The sequence below is a fragment of the Ctenopharyngodon idella genome, chromosome 23, assembly GCF_019924925.1.
Source record: "Ctenopharyngodon idella isolate HZGC_01 chromosome 23, HZGC01, whole genome shotgun sequence".
NCBI classification, from domain to species: domain Eukaryota; kingdom Metazoa; phylum Chordata; class Actinopteri; order Cypriniformes; family Xenocyprididae; genus Ctenopharyngodon; species Ctenopharyngodon idella.
Window position 1 is genome coordinate 15,172,204 of NC_067242.1, and position 21,915 is coordinate 15,194,118.

Here is a 21,915-nt window from a genome sequence, read left to right on the forward strand (position 1 = left end):
ATACTGTCCGCATTAATGCAAAAAAGGCCAGATAAAAACAGGATTACAGCTGATAAGAGAGACCTCAAACTTCAATACGATATATAATATTCCCCACAACAGCACACAACAGACAAATATGGAGGAAAGCTGAGAGATAAAAGAATTATTCCATTCTGAGAGTGAAATAAGCTCCTAACATTGCCAATATCCATGTAGGCGATGTGCTTAACAAACACAAGTATCTAAGGAATGGGAGAGTAAGGAGACCTGGGAGATGTCTAAATAAGCCAGAGAGCTACACCTCTGAAACAAATGCTCGCAAAAAAGATGCTGTTTCGAACCCGCTGGGACTTTCCCAGGCAGATTGTTCTGTTATGTTTTCTGATATGCTCAGAAAACCACACCTCCCAGATGGCTTGAGATGAAGGTTGGGAGACACTATTGCTTAAGACAGATAAAACTAGTTGTATGATACCATCCCTCACAGAGAAATGTCTTATTTCCTTCTCCCAAACAAAACAATACTTCTCTGCTGATGTTCAATGCATTTTAGTTGAGGCCATACATCTAAAGAAACACCGTGAATTGTTGAACACCTGAGGCATTGACGACGTTTAAAGAACAGCGAGGCGTTTTGTAGATTTGATATTACAAAAAAAACCCATCTTTTTTGTTAGCTTTCTGAATTGTGCGTAAAGTTCCAGTTTTTATTATATAAAATGCCTGTTATGCTTCAGACTGCATGTATTTTCTTCCTCAAAGTTCACTCTTCGGATTGCTGAATAGGAAAGCTTTTATAACTTCCAGCTTTAATGTTACTTAAATCAACAAACGGTCGTGGATATTTCAGCTGTGTAAGGGAGGGCAGGCTGAAATAGCAGATGCTTTGTCAAACTTGTCAAACCTAAAGTCTGTTTGAATTACGCAAAATCTGTTTGAGATACAGTGAAATGCAAAAACAAATGTCCGTTTTTATATAATCACAAAGACAACAATGTAAACATCCACTAGATGAGTATTTGCTAATCTTATTTTGAGCATTTTGTAATGTAATAAAGGTCTGGATGGTGAATAAAGTGAAATATTACATGCACTTTGTCCTGTTCAACATGATTTACATGGACAGATCAAAGTTGAAATGCACTAAAATACTGTAGTATATTTATATATGCACATTTGTGCTTTAAGCAAATGCATAAATGTGAATTTTATTTGAAGAAAAAGCAAGTGTCAAGTAGTAGTGAGCAGTTTTTGAGAGTTCATTAATTAAAATGTCACTTTTGTCACTGATTTATTGACTTTTGAAATCTGTCTTTACTTCTAGGGGATGGTAGAAACTTCTTGAAAGTCTCTTTGGTCATAGAGTGTCTGCTAAGAGCATTACTGTAAATATTAATGTAAAGCAGTTTGGATTTGCTTTTCTTCACAATGTCTGCTCGAGGGAAGCAAGGCCAAAACCTAAATCCTTCTCTTAATTTACTTCCAGCGCATGTTCCGCTGGGACCGCCATGAATTGAGGTTGAGACTCTGCATAATACAATATTCGTATTTAATTGTTTCTTACACTGGAAACAACACTATGGCAACCGCAGTAAACATGTCATGTTTCATAACTCGTTAAGTACATTTTTAAAAGCATTTAAGCAGAGCCCTGAATTTTTATGAGCACTTGGACGCTTTCAGAAATAGAGCTGACATTATGAGTGAATGATGTAAAGGTGATCAGGGGTCCTGGTTTAACCGTAGCCAGTCTTTCTGTTCTGTTAAACAGAAACTCTCTCTCTCTCTCTCTCTCTCTCTCTCTCTCTCTCTCACTCTCTACAGATGGATAGATAGATAGATAGATAGATAGATAGATAGATAGATAGATTCATTTTATTTTAGATTTATTTAATTTATTTTTGTAAGTAATATGCATTGCTAAGGACTTCATTTTGGACAACTTTAAAGTTCCCGTGAACCGGAAGTTGCAAACGACTTTTCTCCAGTGTTGTGACGTATTTCCAAGTGAAACGGAATATTAAATAGAGGGCAGGGTTTTACCTTAGCGCTCCTCCTCTCCATCTCTCGCTCATAGCAGACTAACGTTTGGAGAGGAGTGGTTTAAGCGTTTTCAACCCAAGCCGTCAAACTGACGTCATCAGAGAAGGAACGCCATTCCAGACCGGAAGTAATTTTTCAGATCTTGATTAAAGATTATTACGACAAACTATTTTTTTTCTGTGTATTAACTTGCACGGATTAATTGTTCAACACAAGACTAGGAATATGCACTAACAAAGTAAATAGGGTCAATTTTGATTTCATGACGATTTTGATTTATTTGCACCCTCAGATTCCAGATTTTCCAATAGTATCTCGGCCAAATATTGTCCTATCCTAACAAACCATACATGAATATAAAAAATATATTTATTTATTTTTTAATTTACAGTATGTTTACAGTATGCATCATTATAACAGATAAAATATAAATGAATATATATATATATATAGACATTTTTTATATTTTTTATATATTTTTTACTAGTGGGTGCAGGACACTATAGTTCATTTATGGGTTAGGGTTTAAAATTATTCAGACACTTTGACCTGAACATGTTTTGCTCAAGTGTTATCTGACATAATTAAGATTATTTTTTTCTGACACAGTTTAACTCTGAGATCTTGTCATATTTTATTACCATTTTTTAAAACTATAGTGAATAAACTGTAATAATGAATGAAATGTTCAAGGTGTCTGAATAAATTGACTGATATATATATATATATACACACACACACACACACACACACATTTGGAATATATATTAGTTATTAGAATACATTTATAAAAACTATTTATTTATTTTTAATACAGTTTGTTTCCAGTATGCATCATCACAGATAATATATATAAATGATAAAAAATATTGTTCAAATTCAAATAAATATTTAAAATACACATGTGTATTATATTAAGTTTTTTTTAATAACAGAATGTTGTTAGTCTTTCAATGTCACAGGTCAACAATAATTTTTAAATGATTTACTGACAGATGTTTACAGTAGGTAGTCTGAAGCCAGCATACTATCTCCGGCACACAAAACATTTCCGTGTTATACATATTCAAACTCTGAATATCGGAGTCCCGCATGCCTGTTACAGATTTCTTCTGGTGCAACATTATTCATTTATTCATTGCAAAGATGTTGAACAAGAGGCCAGCCATTGTATTCTCGGAGAGCGGTTGTGTGTTTTGGCAGTGCCTGTCTGAGTCCTCCCTGCATATTTACAAAGAGCACAGCCATATGTAAATTACAAAGCAGTGCATCACACGCCTGTGCTACACAAAAGACCCTCTCATTTCCAAACATGGGACTTGGATTACATGCATTTTCCCCCCTAACCTGTTTACCACTGGAAGGGTTTCTCAGATTTGAGAAGGGGAAATCACAGGTCACAGCTCAAATGATGACATTAAGGGCCTATATTCAAGCATAAATGCAGACAGTATTTGCATGTTTTTTTCCCTCATAATATGTGTATTTGGTTATTGTCAATCTTTGTCAAACATTAACAATTTAACTTTCATTAATTGATGTTACTTTAATATAAAAAATCTTTTATAACCAGTTTGTCTTGAATCTGAATCTTAGGTTTGCTGTGAAGTTCTGTGAGTCCATTGATTGAATGTAAACCGATCTCATAAACACAAGGGTAACTTACAAGGATTGATCTGTGTGTGTGTGTTGTCCGAAAAACATAAGAAATAAACTGGTTTCATGGTTATTTGTTGACATTTTCTTGTGCGTGTCCATCTTTTTATTTTTACCCTTAAAACACATCCTTTATCATTAAATTGATTCATGATAAAACAGATGCTTGTAACACCTTTGCTGGGCTTGCTGTGTTTATTCAGAGAATTATGGGTAATGCCATACACTCGTTAGTCTGTCTGTGGCCCAGCCTGATCATGTAGACATCAAGCCAGCACAATTGCCACTGATCGCCATAACAACCCTTCGCAAACCCTAAAGTCCTTTCCAGTTTTCATCATCTTCATTATTTTTCTGTGTGTGTGTGTGTGTGTGTGTGTGTGTGTGTGTGTGTGTGTGTGTGTGTGTGTGTGTGTGTGTGTGTGTGTGTGTGTGTGTGTGTGTGTGTGTGTGTGTGTGTGTGTGTGTGTTTGTCAGGGCTTCCATTACAGCTCCAGCAAAATGTACACTTTGGATGACACAACTGCACATCTTACATAAGCAAAAAACTTTTCTTGTTTTAATCAAATGCCACACTTTCAAAATAACTGGTTCCTATTTTTTACAGGAATTAATTACATATTTATTTTAAAACATAATTTATTCCTGCAATGGCAAAGATGATTTTTCAGCATCATTACACCAGTCTTCAGTGTCACATGATCCTTCAGAAATCATTCTAATATGCTGATTTGTAGCTCAAGAAACATTTCTTATTATTATCAATGTTGAAAACAGTTGTGCTGCTTAATATTTTTGTGGAAACTGTGATACATTTTTTCAGGATTCTTGATAAATAGAAAGTTCAAAAGTAAAGCAATTATTTGAAACAGAAATGTTTTGTAACATTATAAACGTCCTTACTGTCACTATTTAGTGCATCCTTGCTGAGTGTACACACACACACACACACACACACACACACACACACACACACACACACACACACACACACGTTTGTTTTTGTGAATTGTGGGGACATTCCATAGGTCTAATGGTTTTTATACTGTACAAACTGTATTTTCTATCGCCCTGCACTACCCCTACCCCTAAACCTACCCATCACAGGAAACTGTGCACATTTTTACTTTCTCAAAAAAACTCATTCTGTATGATTTATAAGCCTTTTGAAAAATGTCCTCATAAGTCACCCTCTCCTTGTAATACCTATGTCATACCCATGTCATTATACAAATTTGTGTCCTGATACGTCACAAAAACACGCACGCACACACATAGATTTATAATGTTATCATGAAATCGGCATGTGACATTTAACGGCAGCCATTCTTCTGATCACAAGCTCATGGATCATCAGCTGAGATCTGACTGAAAATATGGAACTATATGAAAAAAAGGCAAATTTACTACTAGCTTTCACAAACAGGAAAGCAAAGTATAAAAAAGTGAAGACACTGAATTAAATCTATACTATGTTTACTGCCTTTTGGGGCAGATTAGTGTTGTTGTATTAAAGGGATAATTCATCCAGAAAAAAAAAGGAAAATTCTGTCATTGTTTACTCACCCTCATGTCTTTCCAAACCCATAAGACTTTCATTCATCTTCTAAACACAAATGAATATATTTTAATGAAATCTGAGAGATATCTGTTGCTCCATTGAGAGTCCACACAACTACCATCTTGACGCGTTTCCCAAAAAGCAACAATGTTTGCAAGCTCCGTCGTTACCAACAGAGTTTAACAGAACTTGCAACCATAGTTGGCTAACGATGCTTTTGGGAAACGCACCCCAGATTGATTCAGAATTAGTATGAATGAATTTTTCCTTTACCATTTTTGCCCATCTCAAAGAGACAGACCCCAGTCCATCTCAGGAGACTTACCTTTTATTTCTGGTGACCTGAGACTCTACCAGATACAGTTATTCAATGAAAAACATGCCTGGTTCTTTCCTCATCTCTGCTATTGCTATATTCAAATATTCATTGTCAGTGGTGTCAATGAGAAGATATCATATAATTGTAGTACTTCGTCTTGCTCAGCTACTTCACCAACACTGCATCACGATTGAATAGGTGAGAATAACTATTAAAATGCAAAATTGCTAGACGTGCAACCGTCTCATGGTGAAGTTGGGTCTTTGTGATGAAGCACCCGACCCCCCCAGAGCTGAAATTCACAAATGGCCTCATGGCAGGAAAGATGGTGTGGCGTTGTGGGCTTGGCTGGGCGGACGCTTATAAATCACCAATGGGTAAAGGGTTTTTAATGCAGCACTCTGCGCTCGCTGCCTCCATTTTCTGTCACAGCACAGTAAAAGATGAGAGGCCCGGGGGGAATACCAGCCCCCAAGATGCTCTGAGCGGAGCTGTAGGTCATGCTGTGTGCCTCTCAATGGATAAATACATAAATACATGCAGCGATGCAACACTAGACATAAACACTGCTGTGAGATATAAATGCATGCACAAAAATATGTTTCAGTAAGGTTAGATTTTTGAGCAACCATCAACTCTGTATAATATGAAGGAAATAATATTCAGACACTTTGTTATGGAAGAAATAAAGCATTTTTGAAGTACATATTTATAAATTATGAAAAGAATTAGATAGATAGATAGATAGATAGAGTGAGTACACACACACACACACACACACACACACACACACACACACACACACACACACACACACACACACACACACACACACACACACACACACACACACACACACACACACACACACACACACACACACACACACACACACACACACACACACACATAACCAGTAGCTTCAAGATGAAAGCTTATAATAAATATGTTGATCATTTAAAATCTACATATTTATAATTTGTTCATGATGATGCAGTTCACAGATGGTTCTGTTGTAAATTAGCGTATGGTTTATTCAAACTGAACAAATATCACACAGATGCCTAAAAATCTAGCATCTGTTTTTAACAAAACAGAATGTGTTTCAGGAGGAATAATTTTGTCTTTTCAAATGTTTGAGCAGAAAAGATGCATGATTTGAAATTGCTGCAGAGCCACAGCTGTTGTGAATGCAAAGCAATCAGCAGGGGCATATAGAGGGCAGCCCGTCCTCATACAAGTGCTGTGTCACCAGTCTTTTAAGAACAAGTCCCTGCTTTCAGATTGAAAGATATCTTAGAGTTGACTTTCATTTGGGTGCATTGACAATGACCTCTTTGGTAGAGGGAAAAAGCATGGATAGGTATGTCTTTCATTGGTGAACAGAAGTGCCCTGGTCTCTAATGTGAAAATGTGTGGAATTTTCTAATATCAGATCATGCATACAAGCTTTGTTTCATACTTTTTTCCTCGTGCCTTTTTCAAAAAAAAAAAAAGTTCAGTAAATAAAAGAGGCAAATAGCATACAGAGACAGCAGATGAGCAGGAGAAAGTTCACATCGTCCATGCTGTAAAAAGAAATGATAACATGCATGAAAATTAATTTCCCTTCTTCTCCTGCTGATCAGTATTTCCATGTTTGGTGGGGAATTTGCAAACAGAACAAATTCTGTTGCTGAGGTTAATCTTCAAGATACGTCTGGTTCTGTGATTTCCAGCTGAAGTTCACAGACAGACACCTTTTGCAGTATGGTTTCCATGGGAACGGGGGGGAAATGATTTTCTTGGCCAGCTGCATTGAAATGAACATCTGTATGCTGTATGTTGTCATCACCTTTGATTTGCACATTAGAGGTTTCAGCCTATTTTCATATTTTCAGCAAGCATATAAACTATAATTTGCACTTCTTTTCTCTGCCACTGTCATGTTTCTAAATGTTTTTAAATGATCAACATTTTTGTAATAAGCTTTCATCATGAAGCTACTGGTTACATATATATATGGCCAAAAAGGAAATAATTATATGTAAATCGTCAATATATAAATGTAAATCCGAATATATATATATATATATATACATACTCACACATACATACATATTTGAATGGCATACACACATACATACATACATATTTTTGTTCGTCGGCCGACTAGTTTCTCAGCGTGTTCCGCACCGTCGGCTAAAGTTGGTCCTCGTCGGCTTTTTTTCGGCCGATTCGACGTGGAATCGGCGTCGGAGCTCGTCGGTCAGTCGGGCCATCTAATCATTCTGATTGGCTTTTCAGCTACTGCCACCTGCTGGTACGGAAAGGCATTTCTTCTTACGCAGGCGCAGAACGGACGTGCTACTTGGTCATCGAGTGTCGAGCGTCGGTTTGGTGTGTCAGGGCAACTTTGGACCCAGACGCTGCTGATGTGAGCCAACAACGGGTTGGGCTTAAGACCTTTGTTCAACATCAGAACACAAATTAAGATAATTTTGATCAAATCTGATGGCTCAGCGAGGCTTCCGTTGCCAGCAAGATAATTAACACTTTCAAATGCCCAGAAAGCTACTAAAGACATATTTAAAACAGTTCATGTGATTACAGTGGTTCAACCTTAATGTTATGAAGCGACGAGTATACTTTTTGTGCTCCAAAAAAAACCCCCAACAAAAAAACTTTATTCAACAATATCTAGTGATGGGCGATTTTAAAAACACTGCTTCATGAAGCTTCGAAGATTTACGAATCTTTCGTTTCAAATCAGTGGTTCGGAGCATGAATCAAACTGCCAAAGTCACGCCCCCCAGTGGTGAACCATTGAAATTTTGAAACACTTATGACGTAACGAAGCCTCGTTTACTGAAATCACGTGACTTTGGCAGTTTGATACATGCTCCGAACCACTGATTCGAAACAAAAGATTCGTAAAGCTTCAAAGCTTCATGAGCCATGGGATTTTATCAAAAATATCTTAATTTGTGTTCTGAAGATGAACGAAGGTCTTACGGGTGTGGAACGACGTGAGGGTGAGTAATAAATGACAGAATTTTCATTCATGGGTGAACTAACCCTTGAAGACTGGAGTAATGATGCTGTCAATTCAGCTTTGCCATCAAAAGAATAAATCTAAAATATATTGAAATAGAAAAGTTAATTTAAATCGTAATAATATTTCAGTACTGTCTTAAAAATACAGTACATAAAATATTTTTACATTCCAAATCTAATATGCTGAAATTCAGTCTCTTATATTACCAGATAACACTGTCTGGAAGGAGAAGGTATCATTCTACCCTGAATCCCTGTAAAATTCCCTTGAGATGGGATGACTGTCATTAGGGCACAAGTTAAACATCTTTAGATGGCTGCACGCTATATTCTTCCATGTGCAAGGTTTCAATCAAACTTGCTATTTGATTATCAAAACTTTCAAAGCACTTTCGATTTGTCTTAAGCTGCAGGAAATTCAAGGGGACATCTGGAAGGATGTCTGCAGATTATTTGCAATTTTGTGTGTAGTAGACATCAATGAGAGGCCTGCTCAGACTTTGGCTGGAACCCACCTCACCTCGGGCTCATTACAGCGCAGACTGGCCCATAATCCCCCTTAATTCCTCGTTGTCGTTCATTCTCTCTTTAAGCCACTCTAGTCCGGCACAGCCAATGAACGGAGGGCCTGTGGAGGCACACAGGTATTGGCTTTTCCTTCTAGGCATGCAGTCTGTCTTTGTAGTTCTCCACAGGAGTCAGCGAGGCTATCACTTACCGTGCCAAACTCATTCCCTCCACCTCAGACGTTACCAGCAGATAATGTCAGTGGCAGACTTGCATTCATTAGCATCAACCTGGAATTGAGAGACCCTGTGAGAAAAAGCGGGAAGACATGCCTTGTCCGTTAAAGGGCTTTCTTCAACTATAGGCACTTTCATGTTTTATGAAAAGTCAAAACTTTTTCTTTTTGTTTTATCTTGGAAACCATGCCTTAATTTAATTTAATTTAATTTAATTTAATTTAATTTAATTTTGTTTTTTTATTTTATTTTATCATTTTATTTTGTTTTTTATTTTATTTTATTATTTTTTATTTTATTTTGTTTTTTTTATTTTACTTTATTATTTTGTTTTTTATTTTTATTATTTTAATAAATTTTTTTATTTTATTTTGTTTATTATTTTACTTTATTTTTGTTATTTTATTTTAATTTATTTTTTAATGTATTTTTCATTTTACTTTGTTTTTTATTTTATTATTTTAATATATATATATATATATATATATATATACACACAGGTGCTGGTCATATAATTAGAATATCATCAAAAAGTTGATTTATTTAACTAATTCCATTCAAAAAGTGAAACTTGTATATTATATTCATTCATTACACACAGACTGATATATTTCAAATGTTTATTTCTTTTAATTTTGATGATTATAACTGACAACTAAGGAAAATCCCAAATTCAGTATCTCAGAAAATTAGAATATTACTTAAGACCAATACAAAGAAAGGATTTTTAGAAATCTTGGCCAACTGAAAAGTATGAACATGAAAAGTATGAGCATGTACAGCACTCAATACTTAGTTGGGGCTCCTTTTGCCTGAATTACTGCAGCAATGCGGCGTGGCATGGAGTCGATCAGTCTGTGGCACTGCTCAGGTGTTATCAGAGCCCAGGTTGCTCTGATAGTGGCCTTCAGCTCTTCTGCATTGTTGGGTCTGGCATATCGTATCTTCCTCTTCACAATACCCCATAGATTTTCTGGGGTTAAGGTCAGGCGAGTTTGCTGGCAAATTAAGAACAGGGATACCATGGTCCTTAAATCAGGTACTGGTAGCTTTGGCACTGTGTGCAGGTGCCAAGTCCTGTTGGAAAATTAAATCTGCATCTCCATAAAGTTGGTCAGCAGCAGGAAGCATGAAGTGCTCTAAAACTTCCTGGTATACGGCTGCGTTGACCTTGGACCTCAGAAAACACAGTGGACCAACACCAGCAGATGACATGGCACCCCAAACCATCACTGACTGTGGAAACTTTACACTGGACCTCAAGCAATGTGGATTGTGTGCCTCTCCTCTCTTCCTCCAGACTCTGGGACCCTGATTTCCAAAGGAAATGCAAAATTTACTTTCATCAGAGAACATAACTTTGGACCACTCAGCAGCAGTCCAGTCCTTTTTGTCTTTAGCCCAGGCGAAACGCTTCTGACACTGTCTATTTAGTTTTTATTTTTATATTTTTAATTAATTTTTTTTATTTATTTTGTTTCATTATTTTACTTTATATTTGTTTTATTTTTTTATTCGTATTTTATTTTAATTTATTATTTAATGTATTCTTCATTTTCCTTTGTTTTTTATTTTATTTTATTATTTTAATATATATATATATATATTTTTTTTTTTTATTTATTTATTTTTTTTTTATTTATGGTTTTCATATATACTGTATATATAAAAATCTAATTTAAAAAAGTCCATAAGGCCAAAAGTGCCTAAGTTGGAGGGGAAAGAAAAAACAAACAAAAAAAAAACACTGTCAGCATGTTCAGGCTTTATGGTAATAAATCAATGCATTTAAAGCAATGATGTATTTTTAATACATCCTGCAATGTGTTTGGAAGTTTGACTGTAGTGAGAAACTGGGTCAATTATAGCAAGAGATACCGATCGCTGTTTGTTCCGCTGGTCCGAAGTGAACCATTTATGTTGAGAAATCAGTGGGTGTCAAGAAATGTATCTTTTTTTTGTCTGATTGATTCCCCATATTCCCGGTTTAGAGTGCAAATTCCCTTCCAACAGTGAGGAAACACAGATAATTGGCCACCGTTGACAAGTTTGTCTGGTAGCTGTGTTAAGTTTGCTTTTTAACCATGAACTTTAGGTGATTACATTTAGTTAGGAGTCTAGAGCGGATAGCAACACATGGCAATGAACTGCTTGAAGTATTTTATCTCATATGTTTTATTTGTTTTTAATGACTTTTGCCTTTTACAGACAAGCACACACAAAAACAAACTCTCAGTCACAGTATTTAAACCTAGATAACAAATATAATATGCCTTTTGGTACGCTATAAACTTCTATTTAATTAAGCAAAGAATAGCTGCAAAAGGTAAGTACTAGCATTACACAGTCTAAAATAGAGCTCTTTAAATTCACACCTGTTAATCAGAGAACTCAATGTCCGACTTCAAAGGATCAAGAATGTGTCGATTGTAATGAGCAGGTTCACTCATCAAAGTGTGAATCTGGCCTTGTCTCCTGTAACACCCAGCGTGTATGTTAAAAAAAAAAAAAAAAAATGTGGGCAATTGGCAAAGTAAATGGTGTCAAAGCCTGAAGATTTTAATGCTGATTGGAGACAGTGCAACCCTGAGTGTAAATGAGCTTTGGAGAAGATAAAGTGCAAAATGAGGGCCGACTTCTTAGATGATGTATTACACAGAAAAATGGTACAAATTATTTGCATTTAAAGGGTTAGTTCACCCAAAAATGAAAATAATGTCATTTATTACTCACCCTCATGCCGTTCCACACCCGTAAGACCTTCGTTAATCTTCGGAACGCAAATTAAGATTTTTGTTGAAATCCGATGGCTCAGTGAGGCCTGCATAGCCAGCAATGACATTTCCTCTCTCAAGATCCATTAATGTACTAAAAACATATTTAAATCAGTTCATGTGAGTACAGTGGTTCAATATTAATATTATAAAGTGACGAGAATATTTTTGGTGCGCCAAAAAAACAAAATAACAACTTATATAGTGATGGCCGATTTCAAAACACTGCTTCAGAGCGTTATGAATCTTTTGTGTCGAACCAGCGGTTCGGGGGGCCAAAGTCGCGTGATTTCAGCAGTTTGGCGGTTTGACACGCGATCCGAATCATGATTCGACACAAAAGATTCATAACGCTCCGAAGCTTAATGAAGCAGTGTTTTGAAATCGGCCCATCACTATGTAAGTCGTTATTTTGTTTTTTTGGAGCACCAAAAATATTCTTGTCGCTTTATAATATTAATATTGAACCACTGTACTCACATGAACTGATTTAAATATGTTTTTAATACAAATAATGGATCTTGAGAGAGGAATGTCATTGCTGGCTATACAGGCCTCACTGAGCCATCGGATTTCAACAAAAATATCTTAATTTGTGTTCCGAAGATGAACGAAGGTCTTACGGGTGTGGAACGGCATGAGGGTGAGTAATAAATGACATTATTTTCATTTTTGGGTGAACTAACCTTTTAACTCGTAGTGAAGATGTCAAGTGTTTGAAAAACTTTGTAAAATACACATTATATACAAAAAATCTATGATATTGCTTGGAAAAATCCATCCATCCATCCATCCAACCAACTTTAAAATTAGAAACTAATTATTTAAAACGTTAAACAATCAAACCTACAGTTTTTGAACATTATGTCACCATGCCTATAATAAACTCAGCAAATATATTAATACAGTTTAACAAAAAGCAAATGTAAAAATATAATCTCATTTGTTGCAACTACATAAATATACAATAGTCTATTGTGTCTGGTATAAAGTGCTTAACGAGATTTTATCTGGATGCTTTTGAAGTCATTAAACAAATGTATTTTGAATTACAGATGTTCCCTGGACCCGATCTATATGAAAAACACCAGAACCATATGTTGTGTATACTGTAAATTGGCAACCATTACTGAACATTTCCAGAACAGTGGCGGCAAATTCCTTTAATCCTCTGAAACAAAACAAAGGGTATAAACATTCGCTGTTGCACATTAAATATCTTTTTAACATTGCTAACCCAGGGCACAAGTAAACTTGGATAGTTCTGCTTATAGTGAGAGCTACACTTCTTGGTGGTCCTGGGTATTCGACTATACGCATAATAATGTCAATGAACTCACATGAGGGCAGACCGGTGTGCCATGTCCCAATTTTCAATTCTTTGTCATGGCGAACTTGAGAGCAGCGCTTACAAAAAAATGACAAAATCTTGCAAACCACTGGACCCCTCGTGCCCAGAGAAGTGACTGATTGCCTTCACAATGGGCAATTAAGGCAATGTGGTCTAGGGGAAAAAACCTGAAGTGCGAGTTTCCAGCAGGTCTGAGTCCATTTGGATGTGTTTGGCCTGAGGCATGGCTCACTGGAGAAAGTTAACAGCAGAATAAATACCCATCTTTGCAGTCATTATTAGGCTTAAAGCATAATATGCCCCGAAACTTGCATCGGTTCTACTCTGGTTTGTTACAGTTTACTGGCGTATTAAGAAGGGCCATGGAGATTATGATGGGATGTCTGTCAATCTGCATCCAAGTCAACTACCCCCTGGTGCTATCATGGCCTCTCCTTGATCTTGTGCAAATTTCTCCCTTCATAAAGGGATGAGGGGAATTGGATCGTGCAGGCAGTTGAGCAAAGGCTTGTTTTGATGTTTATTCATTTGCTCGGTGCTCAATCCAAGAATGCAGAAAAGTGGACCTCTGATACACAGTTTCTATCAAACTTTAATGAGGCAGAATAAATTAGTGACACAAATGATGTTGTTTTAGAATTTTACATCATTAAGTTTGTCTCTTTGTACAAAATTCTGCATATTTCATGGCAACAAATACGCTCATTTCAGAAAAAGGCACAAGTCATACGCTTTCATCAACCAATCTCTGTGATAGACTCAAACTGCAGTATGTGTCTCTCAAGTCAATCAGCAGGCTGTTTGAGGCACAGTCTCAACTCTGATGCAACTCTGTTCCTACGTGAATCCTGACTGGCTCTATCATTCCCGCCTTGGCGGCACATTTGGGGCAGGTAAAGCTGACATCAGCGATTGTGTGGCTCTTGAGGCAGTAGTAGCAGAACACGTGGTTGCAGCCGATGGAATGGGGCATTGTGGGCCACTCCCCGCAGACGGCGCACTCTGTGCAGTAAGTCTCCTCAGAACCCTCTGTTCCCCTCAGGTCATTCAGAGGGGAGAACAGAGCGGTGACCCCAGCCTTCAGCTTCCACACGTTTACAAGAGGCAGCAGGAAGATGAGGAACTCTGCAAAGCCGTGCCACAACAGCTCCCTGTTCAAGAACTGGAAGTTGATGTCTCGTGGGCCCTGGGGTCGACTGAAGACGGGCTGAACTCCCAGCAACCTTTCGGTAAGGGTCGGAAAGGTTCCTCTTTGGAGGAACAGTAGGAAGTTGACCAGGCTGGCCACTTTGGTGAGGCCCGTCAAGATGGCGAGTACCTTGCGGGCCTTGCGTGCATTGGACTCTGCAGGGTGGTTGAGGAACAAGCTATTGGAGCGATCCCTCAACCACTTTTCACCGACTGTCAGCAGAGCGAACCACAACTTCTGTGGCCGGCTCATGGGCCGGTACTTCTCTCCTGGGATCAGAGTGTTCTTGTACCGGATGTTGAGCAGTGACTGGCCAATGGTGGCGCTGTTGGAGTAGACGGTGAACCTCCACAGGAGGAGCTGGAGAAGGGCCTTGAGTTCTGGTTCCACAGGGGTTAAAAGCCCAGGCTTGAAATGCTGGAAACATTGGGTAAACTGTGACCAAACAAGCTGTTCCAGTGCGCCATCCAGTTCAAAAGCATCCAGCTGACTGATTCTCAAAACCCGAGATAAAGGGCTTGGGCTGGCCTTGGCGAAAGGCTTGTCACCTCCAGCTCCAGCTACAAGCAGAAGAAGCAAATGGTTATGCATTTTTGCATTTGAGTTGAAATCACTTTTCACATGTAAAACCCATCCTAAATTCCCTTTTAGCTGTGCAGGGCAGAGGCACAGGAGGTCTTACGCTGTTCCCTCTCGAGATTCAGTCTGAGGACAAATCACATCACAGGAGATTATCCCAACAGCACAGGCTTGGAAAGGCAGTAAACATCCGCTATGTGGAACTACTTTACTTTGACGGCTTTTTATAAGGGATCTAAGAACTGTGACGTTTGGCAATTTTTCATGGAATGCGTTTGTATCGGGCTGAGTTTATCTCTTTAAACGCAATGGTTAAAAAATGAGAGCCAGGGGCTGTGGTGACCACCTCTTAGCTTAGGACTGGATTTGGACAATATCTGCATAAATTGGCTTATAAAAATTGTTGAAAACATGTCCAAATCTTAAGTAAAGTCTTTTTTTCCAATACTTTAGGTTCATCTGTGCCTAAAACCTTCACCCATTTAAAAATGAAACTGAAATGGACATTAAAAAAAAGATGCAAGATGTTCATGAATCAGTTGAAAAATTATCTGCTTTAAACAGATGTTGGAAACTGTAGTTAAGTTTATTGTATAATCAGTCAAAACTACCACTTTTGGGCCACTGATTATGTTTGAAATGTGTCTAGGTTTACAGACCAGCTCAATAGTTTCTCAGCTAAGCTAAAAAACCTTTGCTGCGCGGCGTCACTCGACCAGGTGAGGCAAATCATTGCGGCAGGCCACTCTGGGGATACTGCTTTTCCATGTTCTCGTCATAGGCATTTATTGAGCAGTTTACAAGTTATGAATGAATATGTTTTATTTGAGAACATAATATTGACAGCAACCTATCAATAGTAATGTGACTATTGTCAAGGGCCTGTCAATAGTAATGTAATTATGATTAAGAGGATCACATAGATGTTAGCTCGGACAAGTAACATCTCTTATAGGACTGCTATCAATATCAGGATTACTATTGACATGTTCTCTCAGACACAAAGTACTTGCCAAATATATAACAACTAGACACTTTTGTCAATGTGCACTGCCTATAAAAATTAAGCATTTGAATGTACAGGGCTTTAACCGGAGAGCTGAAAATCTATGCTTCTTATGTAATCGGCCAAATTTGTAATCAATGGCTGTGTTTACCTCTATTGTAATCAGAAGACCTGGCCTACATGGAGCGCAGTGATTCATACACGTTTACAGTGCACTAGAAAAAAACATCTGTGACAAATGGCCAATGAGAACGTGGCCTAGCTAAAACAATATTAGTCTGAATAAACAATAGGACACAATAAGTAAACTGATTTTCTCATTAGCTCTATATTTCAACAATATGCCCACTTTGTTATTTACGATCTGGAATCAATCTTACTCCAACAAATAAGTTGAATTTTCTAGGAAATGGAGCCTATCTTCAGGCTGCAAAATGGATGGGGAACACGCATATAAGGTTATATCAGCCAAGTCAAGGTCCTGACAAGCATCCTTAAATGACAAATGCCTGACACCGGCACGGGCTATAAAACATGTTCTCCTGAGGCAGCCCACTGGAGGCTCAGGCCTGCAGTTCTGCAACTGATAAGCTGGGTCACAGAGTCACCTTGGGCTTAGCATTACAAGGCGGTAGGCCATGAGATTCCTGCAGCGACTGGACAATTTGGAATCTGGAGATTTTTAGGAAGCCTGTGGTTACGTGACCTTGCTTTTGGCATTCTGTCTGCCTTTGCATCTTTGCGGCAAGTCAGAGAATCTAGGCCTTATATTTCTTTATTAACAAAAAGCAACAGACTTTTACTTTACATATTATATTATATTATATTATATTATATTATATTATATTATATTATATTATATTATATGTAATATTTTTTAAATGTTTTTGCTCACCAAAGCTGCATCAAAATACAGTAAAAACAGTAACATTGTGAAATGTTATTACAATTTAAAATAACTGTTTTCTATTTTAATATATTTTAAAATGTAATTTATTCCTCTGATTGCAAAGATTTCAGTGTCACATTCAGAAATCATTTTATAATGCTGAATTAGTGCTCAAGAAACATTTCTTATCAATGTTGAAAAAAGTGGTGCTGCTTAATATTTTTGTGGAAACCATGATTTTGTCTTTCATTCTTTGATGAATAGAAAGTTCAGACGAACAACATTTATTTGAAATAGAAGTCTTTTGTAGCATTATAAATATCTTTCACTTTTGATCAATTTAATGCATCGTAATAAAAAAATATTATTTTCTTCACAAAAATCTTACTGACCCCAAACTTTTGTTTGAATGTGTACATATATATATATATGTATATAGTCAAACCAGAATTTATTCAGACACCTTGAACATTTCATTCATTAATACAGTTAATACAGGTAATAAAATATGACAAGATCTCAGAGTTAAATTGTGTCAGAAAAAAATAATCTTAATTATGTCAGATAACACTTAAGCAAAACATGGTCAGGTTTCTGAATAATTTTTGGTTCCAAATTTTTATCAATTTTACTGGTAGTCCACTGTATGTAGAATTTTTGGGTAATTTCAAAAATGTCTGAATAATTTTCGGTTTGACTGATATATACACACAGACACACACACACACACACACACACACACACACACACACACACACACACACACACACACACACACACACACACACTATGTATTTGCCAAATATTTCAGTGCCTTTTATAAAAATGAAATCACATGTCAGAGGGGTTTTATTATCCTTCGCTTAACGTTTTAAACTTACAAAAAGCTAGTTGTCACTTTGTATTTCCAGTGGCAGATGAGGTGTCACTCAGTTAAAAAAAAAAAAAAAAAAAAAAACCCTGTCTTAAACCTTCACTTCCTTTGTACAATCATTTGTGCGATTAAGGTTACAGAGCTCTGGTGCCTTTTTCAGCTGGCAGAAGAATTAGCCGGTCTCCTTGTTTAGAATTCAACTTTTAACTCTGTCCCAGAAGTATCTGTTTTATTATGAACACTGATGGGTATGTCAGTTTCTGAATTTTAAAGGTGATGTCATCCTGAAATGGGATTACAGGACTGCTAAAATACCCGTCCTGTGACTGTTCTAATTGTTCTACGTCTGTATCATAAAATATGAATGTCTGCAAAAGCACTTGGGGTTCAAGGTCTAGTCCTAATGTCTCATCAGACTGACCCATTTCTCTAATTACCAATGAATCGCAAGAGCCCCAATCTAACACAACTTAATGTCTAAGAAATATATTTTAAAGCAGCTATAGGTCTGACATAAAGATATGCTTTGCTAAATCTTGTTTGCACAGAATGTAAATTATTTAAAAGAATTAATTGATTTTGTGAGCATGAAGGTGGAAGATTTAAAGCCTTAAGTATAGAGTTAGGCAGAAAAAAAACAGCTTAAAAACTCATGAAACATTTAAAGGCTGAGGCAGCAGGAACGACTGAAGAGAACAGTTAATAAATGAGAAAATTGTGAAGATGCATATTATGGTGTACAGAGGGCAGTCAGGCTTTGCTGTGTCCACATAAAGGATCTGCGCTTCAATACATTTGTCTTGCAATTTTTCATCACCTTTATGAGATGATGTATTTGCATAAAAAATCTTTTTACAATAACCATGTTCTTCTATTAAAAAAAAAACAGAGCTACAGAAAACACACCATCCTCACTCCATGACAGCACATCATAAAACCCTGCCGTACGAGAATTGTTTTCCTTCTCACCCTCATCCAGATTTGGCTTAGTATGGTCATGTAATGTAATATTAAAGAGCTCCCTGTTTACATGGAATCAGCACCATGGTAAACATTTTACCCACAAATGCAAAACACATCTGCAAAACAACCCAACAATATAGTCTGCATTATAAATCTTAATCCATTTAAATGCAACACTGGCACAAATCTATAGGCAACCTTTTGACCTAGGCTGAGATCATACAGCAGTCTGACTTTAACTCCATTCATTATGTTAAGTGTGCAACGGGCCACTTACAGCTCAATCAAATCCACAGCAATCAGCTGTCCTAATTCTGTACGATGACGCCATTTCAGATCACACAAAAATTGTATGAGAACCATAAATTCATTTTATACACTCTAGTTAAAGAGTCGTTCCACACCCGTAAGACCTTCGTTCATCTTCAGAACACAAATTAAGATATTTTTGATAAAATCCGATGGCTCAGTGAGGCCTCCATTGCCAGTAAGTTAATTTCATTTCTCAATGCCCAGAAAGGTACTAAAAACATATTTAAAACAGTTCATGTGACTACAGTGGTTCAACCTTGATATTATAAAGCGATGAGAATATGTTTTGTGCGCCAAAAAAATGACTTTATTCAACAATATCTAGTGATGGGCGATCTCAAAACACTGCTTCATGAAGCTTCGAAGCTTTACGAATCTTTTGTTTCGAATCAGTGGTTCGGAGCGCATAACAAACTGCCAAAGTCATGCAAACCATTGAAATTTCGAAACACTTACGACGTAACGAAGCCTCGTTTACTGAAATCACGTGACTTTAGCGCGTCAAACCACTGATTCAAAACAAAAGATTCGTAAAGGTTCGAAGCTTCATGAAGCAGTGTTTTGAAATCGCCCATCACTAGATTTGTTGTTATTTTGTTTTTCAGTGCACAAAAAGTATTCTCGTTGCTTCATAATATTAAGGTTGAACCACCGTAGTCATATGAACTGTTTTAAATATGTTTTTAGTACCTTTCTGGGAATTGAAAAAGGAAATTAACTTGCTGGCAGTGGAGGCCTTACCATCGGATTTTATTAAAAATATCTTATTTATTGTTCCGAAGATGAACAAAGGTCTTACGGGTGTAGAACGACATGAGGGTGAGTAATTAATGACAGAATTTTCATTTTTGGCGGAACTAACCCTTTAAGGTTATTGTTACTACTAAAATTCCTAATTTACATCTACCACACCAAATTATTATTATAATTATTATTATTTTTATTATTATCCACGACAGTGGTACCAAGTATCCTTATCCTTTTCCTTATCCTTCAGAAACGTTTTGTTAGGATTGCAACCCAATCAAATGCATATACTTCATCTGCTTCTCTATTTCAGAAACTTCAGGTTCAGGTTAACATTTCTCAAATTTGTGTCTTTATTTATAAGATATATTCAGGTGAAGGTAACATTCCAGAGCAATTTAAGATGTATTTTAAAGTAAATTCACAGGTTCACTGTCAACTCGTCAATGTTCAGATTTTCATCTTTCTAAGTTTCTCACTTGTAGAGGTCAATACTCTATACGATTTAGGGGTAAAATTATGGAATGGTTTATCCATTCCATAATTATAAAAGATGTATAAAGAAACATTTTATTGCTGCTTTTCAATTGTGCTTTTTGTTTATTGATGTTTTATGTATTTTATGCACCCTATATGGTTTGTTTTTGGAGTATATTATTATTATTATTTTATATATACGTGTTGTAATTAACTTGTTGCAGTTATGTACATTTATATATTTATAATTATTTTTTTTCTTTCTTTAATTTCACATTTAGTTCTTTTGTTGTTGTTTAGGTGGAGGCTTCAAATAAGCCCTTTGGGTTTTCTGCCTCTCCCTGCAGAGTATATGGATTGTACTTTTTATTGTATATATTTCATATTTGTGCAAATAATATTAAACTAAACCAAAAAAACAAAACCAAAGTAGAGCCAAGTAACCAGTTTGGGATACACTTTATTTTAAGGTGTCTTTGTTACACTGTAATTATACATTTAAGTACTAAGTAATATTAAGTAACTACATGTACTTACTATAGGGTTAGGATTACGGTTTGGTTTGGTTTAGGGTTAGTTACATATAATTATGCATAACTTATAGTTATTACTATAGTAACTACATGTAACATATGTAACAATGACACTGTAAAATAAACTGTTACCCCAGTTTGCTCAGTTACCTTGATAACTAAAAAAAGGAAACCTTGTTTTTTGAAAAAAAATTTAAAATGCTTAAAACATAAACGTGATGAGATTTGATGCAACGTGGTTTTAAGTACGTTAACATAAACAATAAAAAAAACTAAAATATTAAAGTATTGTTTTTTGTCGACCGTGTACACTGAATGCATGTATTACGCACTGATAACACGCACGAATCTAATATTAGACTGACAAGAGAGGAAACAATGCCCGGTTCTGCACAAAACTAAATGCAGCTTGAATATAGAATGTGTTGTCACAATGTCTGGTTAAGTGAGATTTGACTAGAGCAAATAAATTTAGTATAATTACCCATGATAAGACTGACAGTCTACGGTCGGTCTCGGTACTGAGGCGCTGTTCTTCCTTCTTTTCCGGGTTATCTCGATTAACCCCTCCTTGAAGCACATGAGCCAATTGCAAATTGCATTTTCTCTGCACCCTTGATCACATGCATCCAATCGCAATATCTGATTGAGCGAGGCAAACATGAATTGCGTCTCGCTATGCGTGTGGGAGAGGCGTAGCTTCACGCAAGTCTTCACGCGTTTGCGTCTGACAGTAACTAGTCCAATCAAAATCGATAGTGTTGTTCTACAGTATGTTTTAACCAATCGCTATCAAGAAGGGGCGGGCTCTGTTGAGCAGCAGGCGTTCAGGCACGGAGACAGTTTACAACTGAACAGAGGCATAAGGGGGGAAAAAGAAG

At 36.7% G+C, this 21,915-nt stretch overlaps 1 protein-coding gene across 1 annotated transcript; it reads right to left on the reverse strand.

Annotated features, from left to right (window-relative positions):
• Positions 1–13,262: 13,262 nt before the first annotated feature.
• Positions 13,263–21,660, reverse strand: pex2 (peroxisomal biogenesis factor 2). The gene is made up of 2 exons (XM_051882609.1): positions 21,519–21,660; positions 13,263–15,214 (listed from the first exon to the last, which is right to left on the reverse strand). The coding sequence occupies exons 1-2, from the start codon at positions 21,520–21,522 to the stop codon at positions 14,280–14,282; spliced, it is 939 nt and encodes a 312-aa protein (XP_051738569.1). The 5' UTR covers positions 21,523–21,660; the 3' UTR covers positions 13,263–14,279.
• Positions 21,661–21,915: the final 255 nt, after the last annotated feature.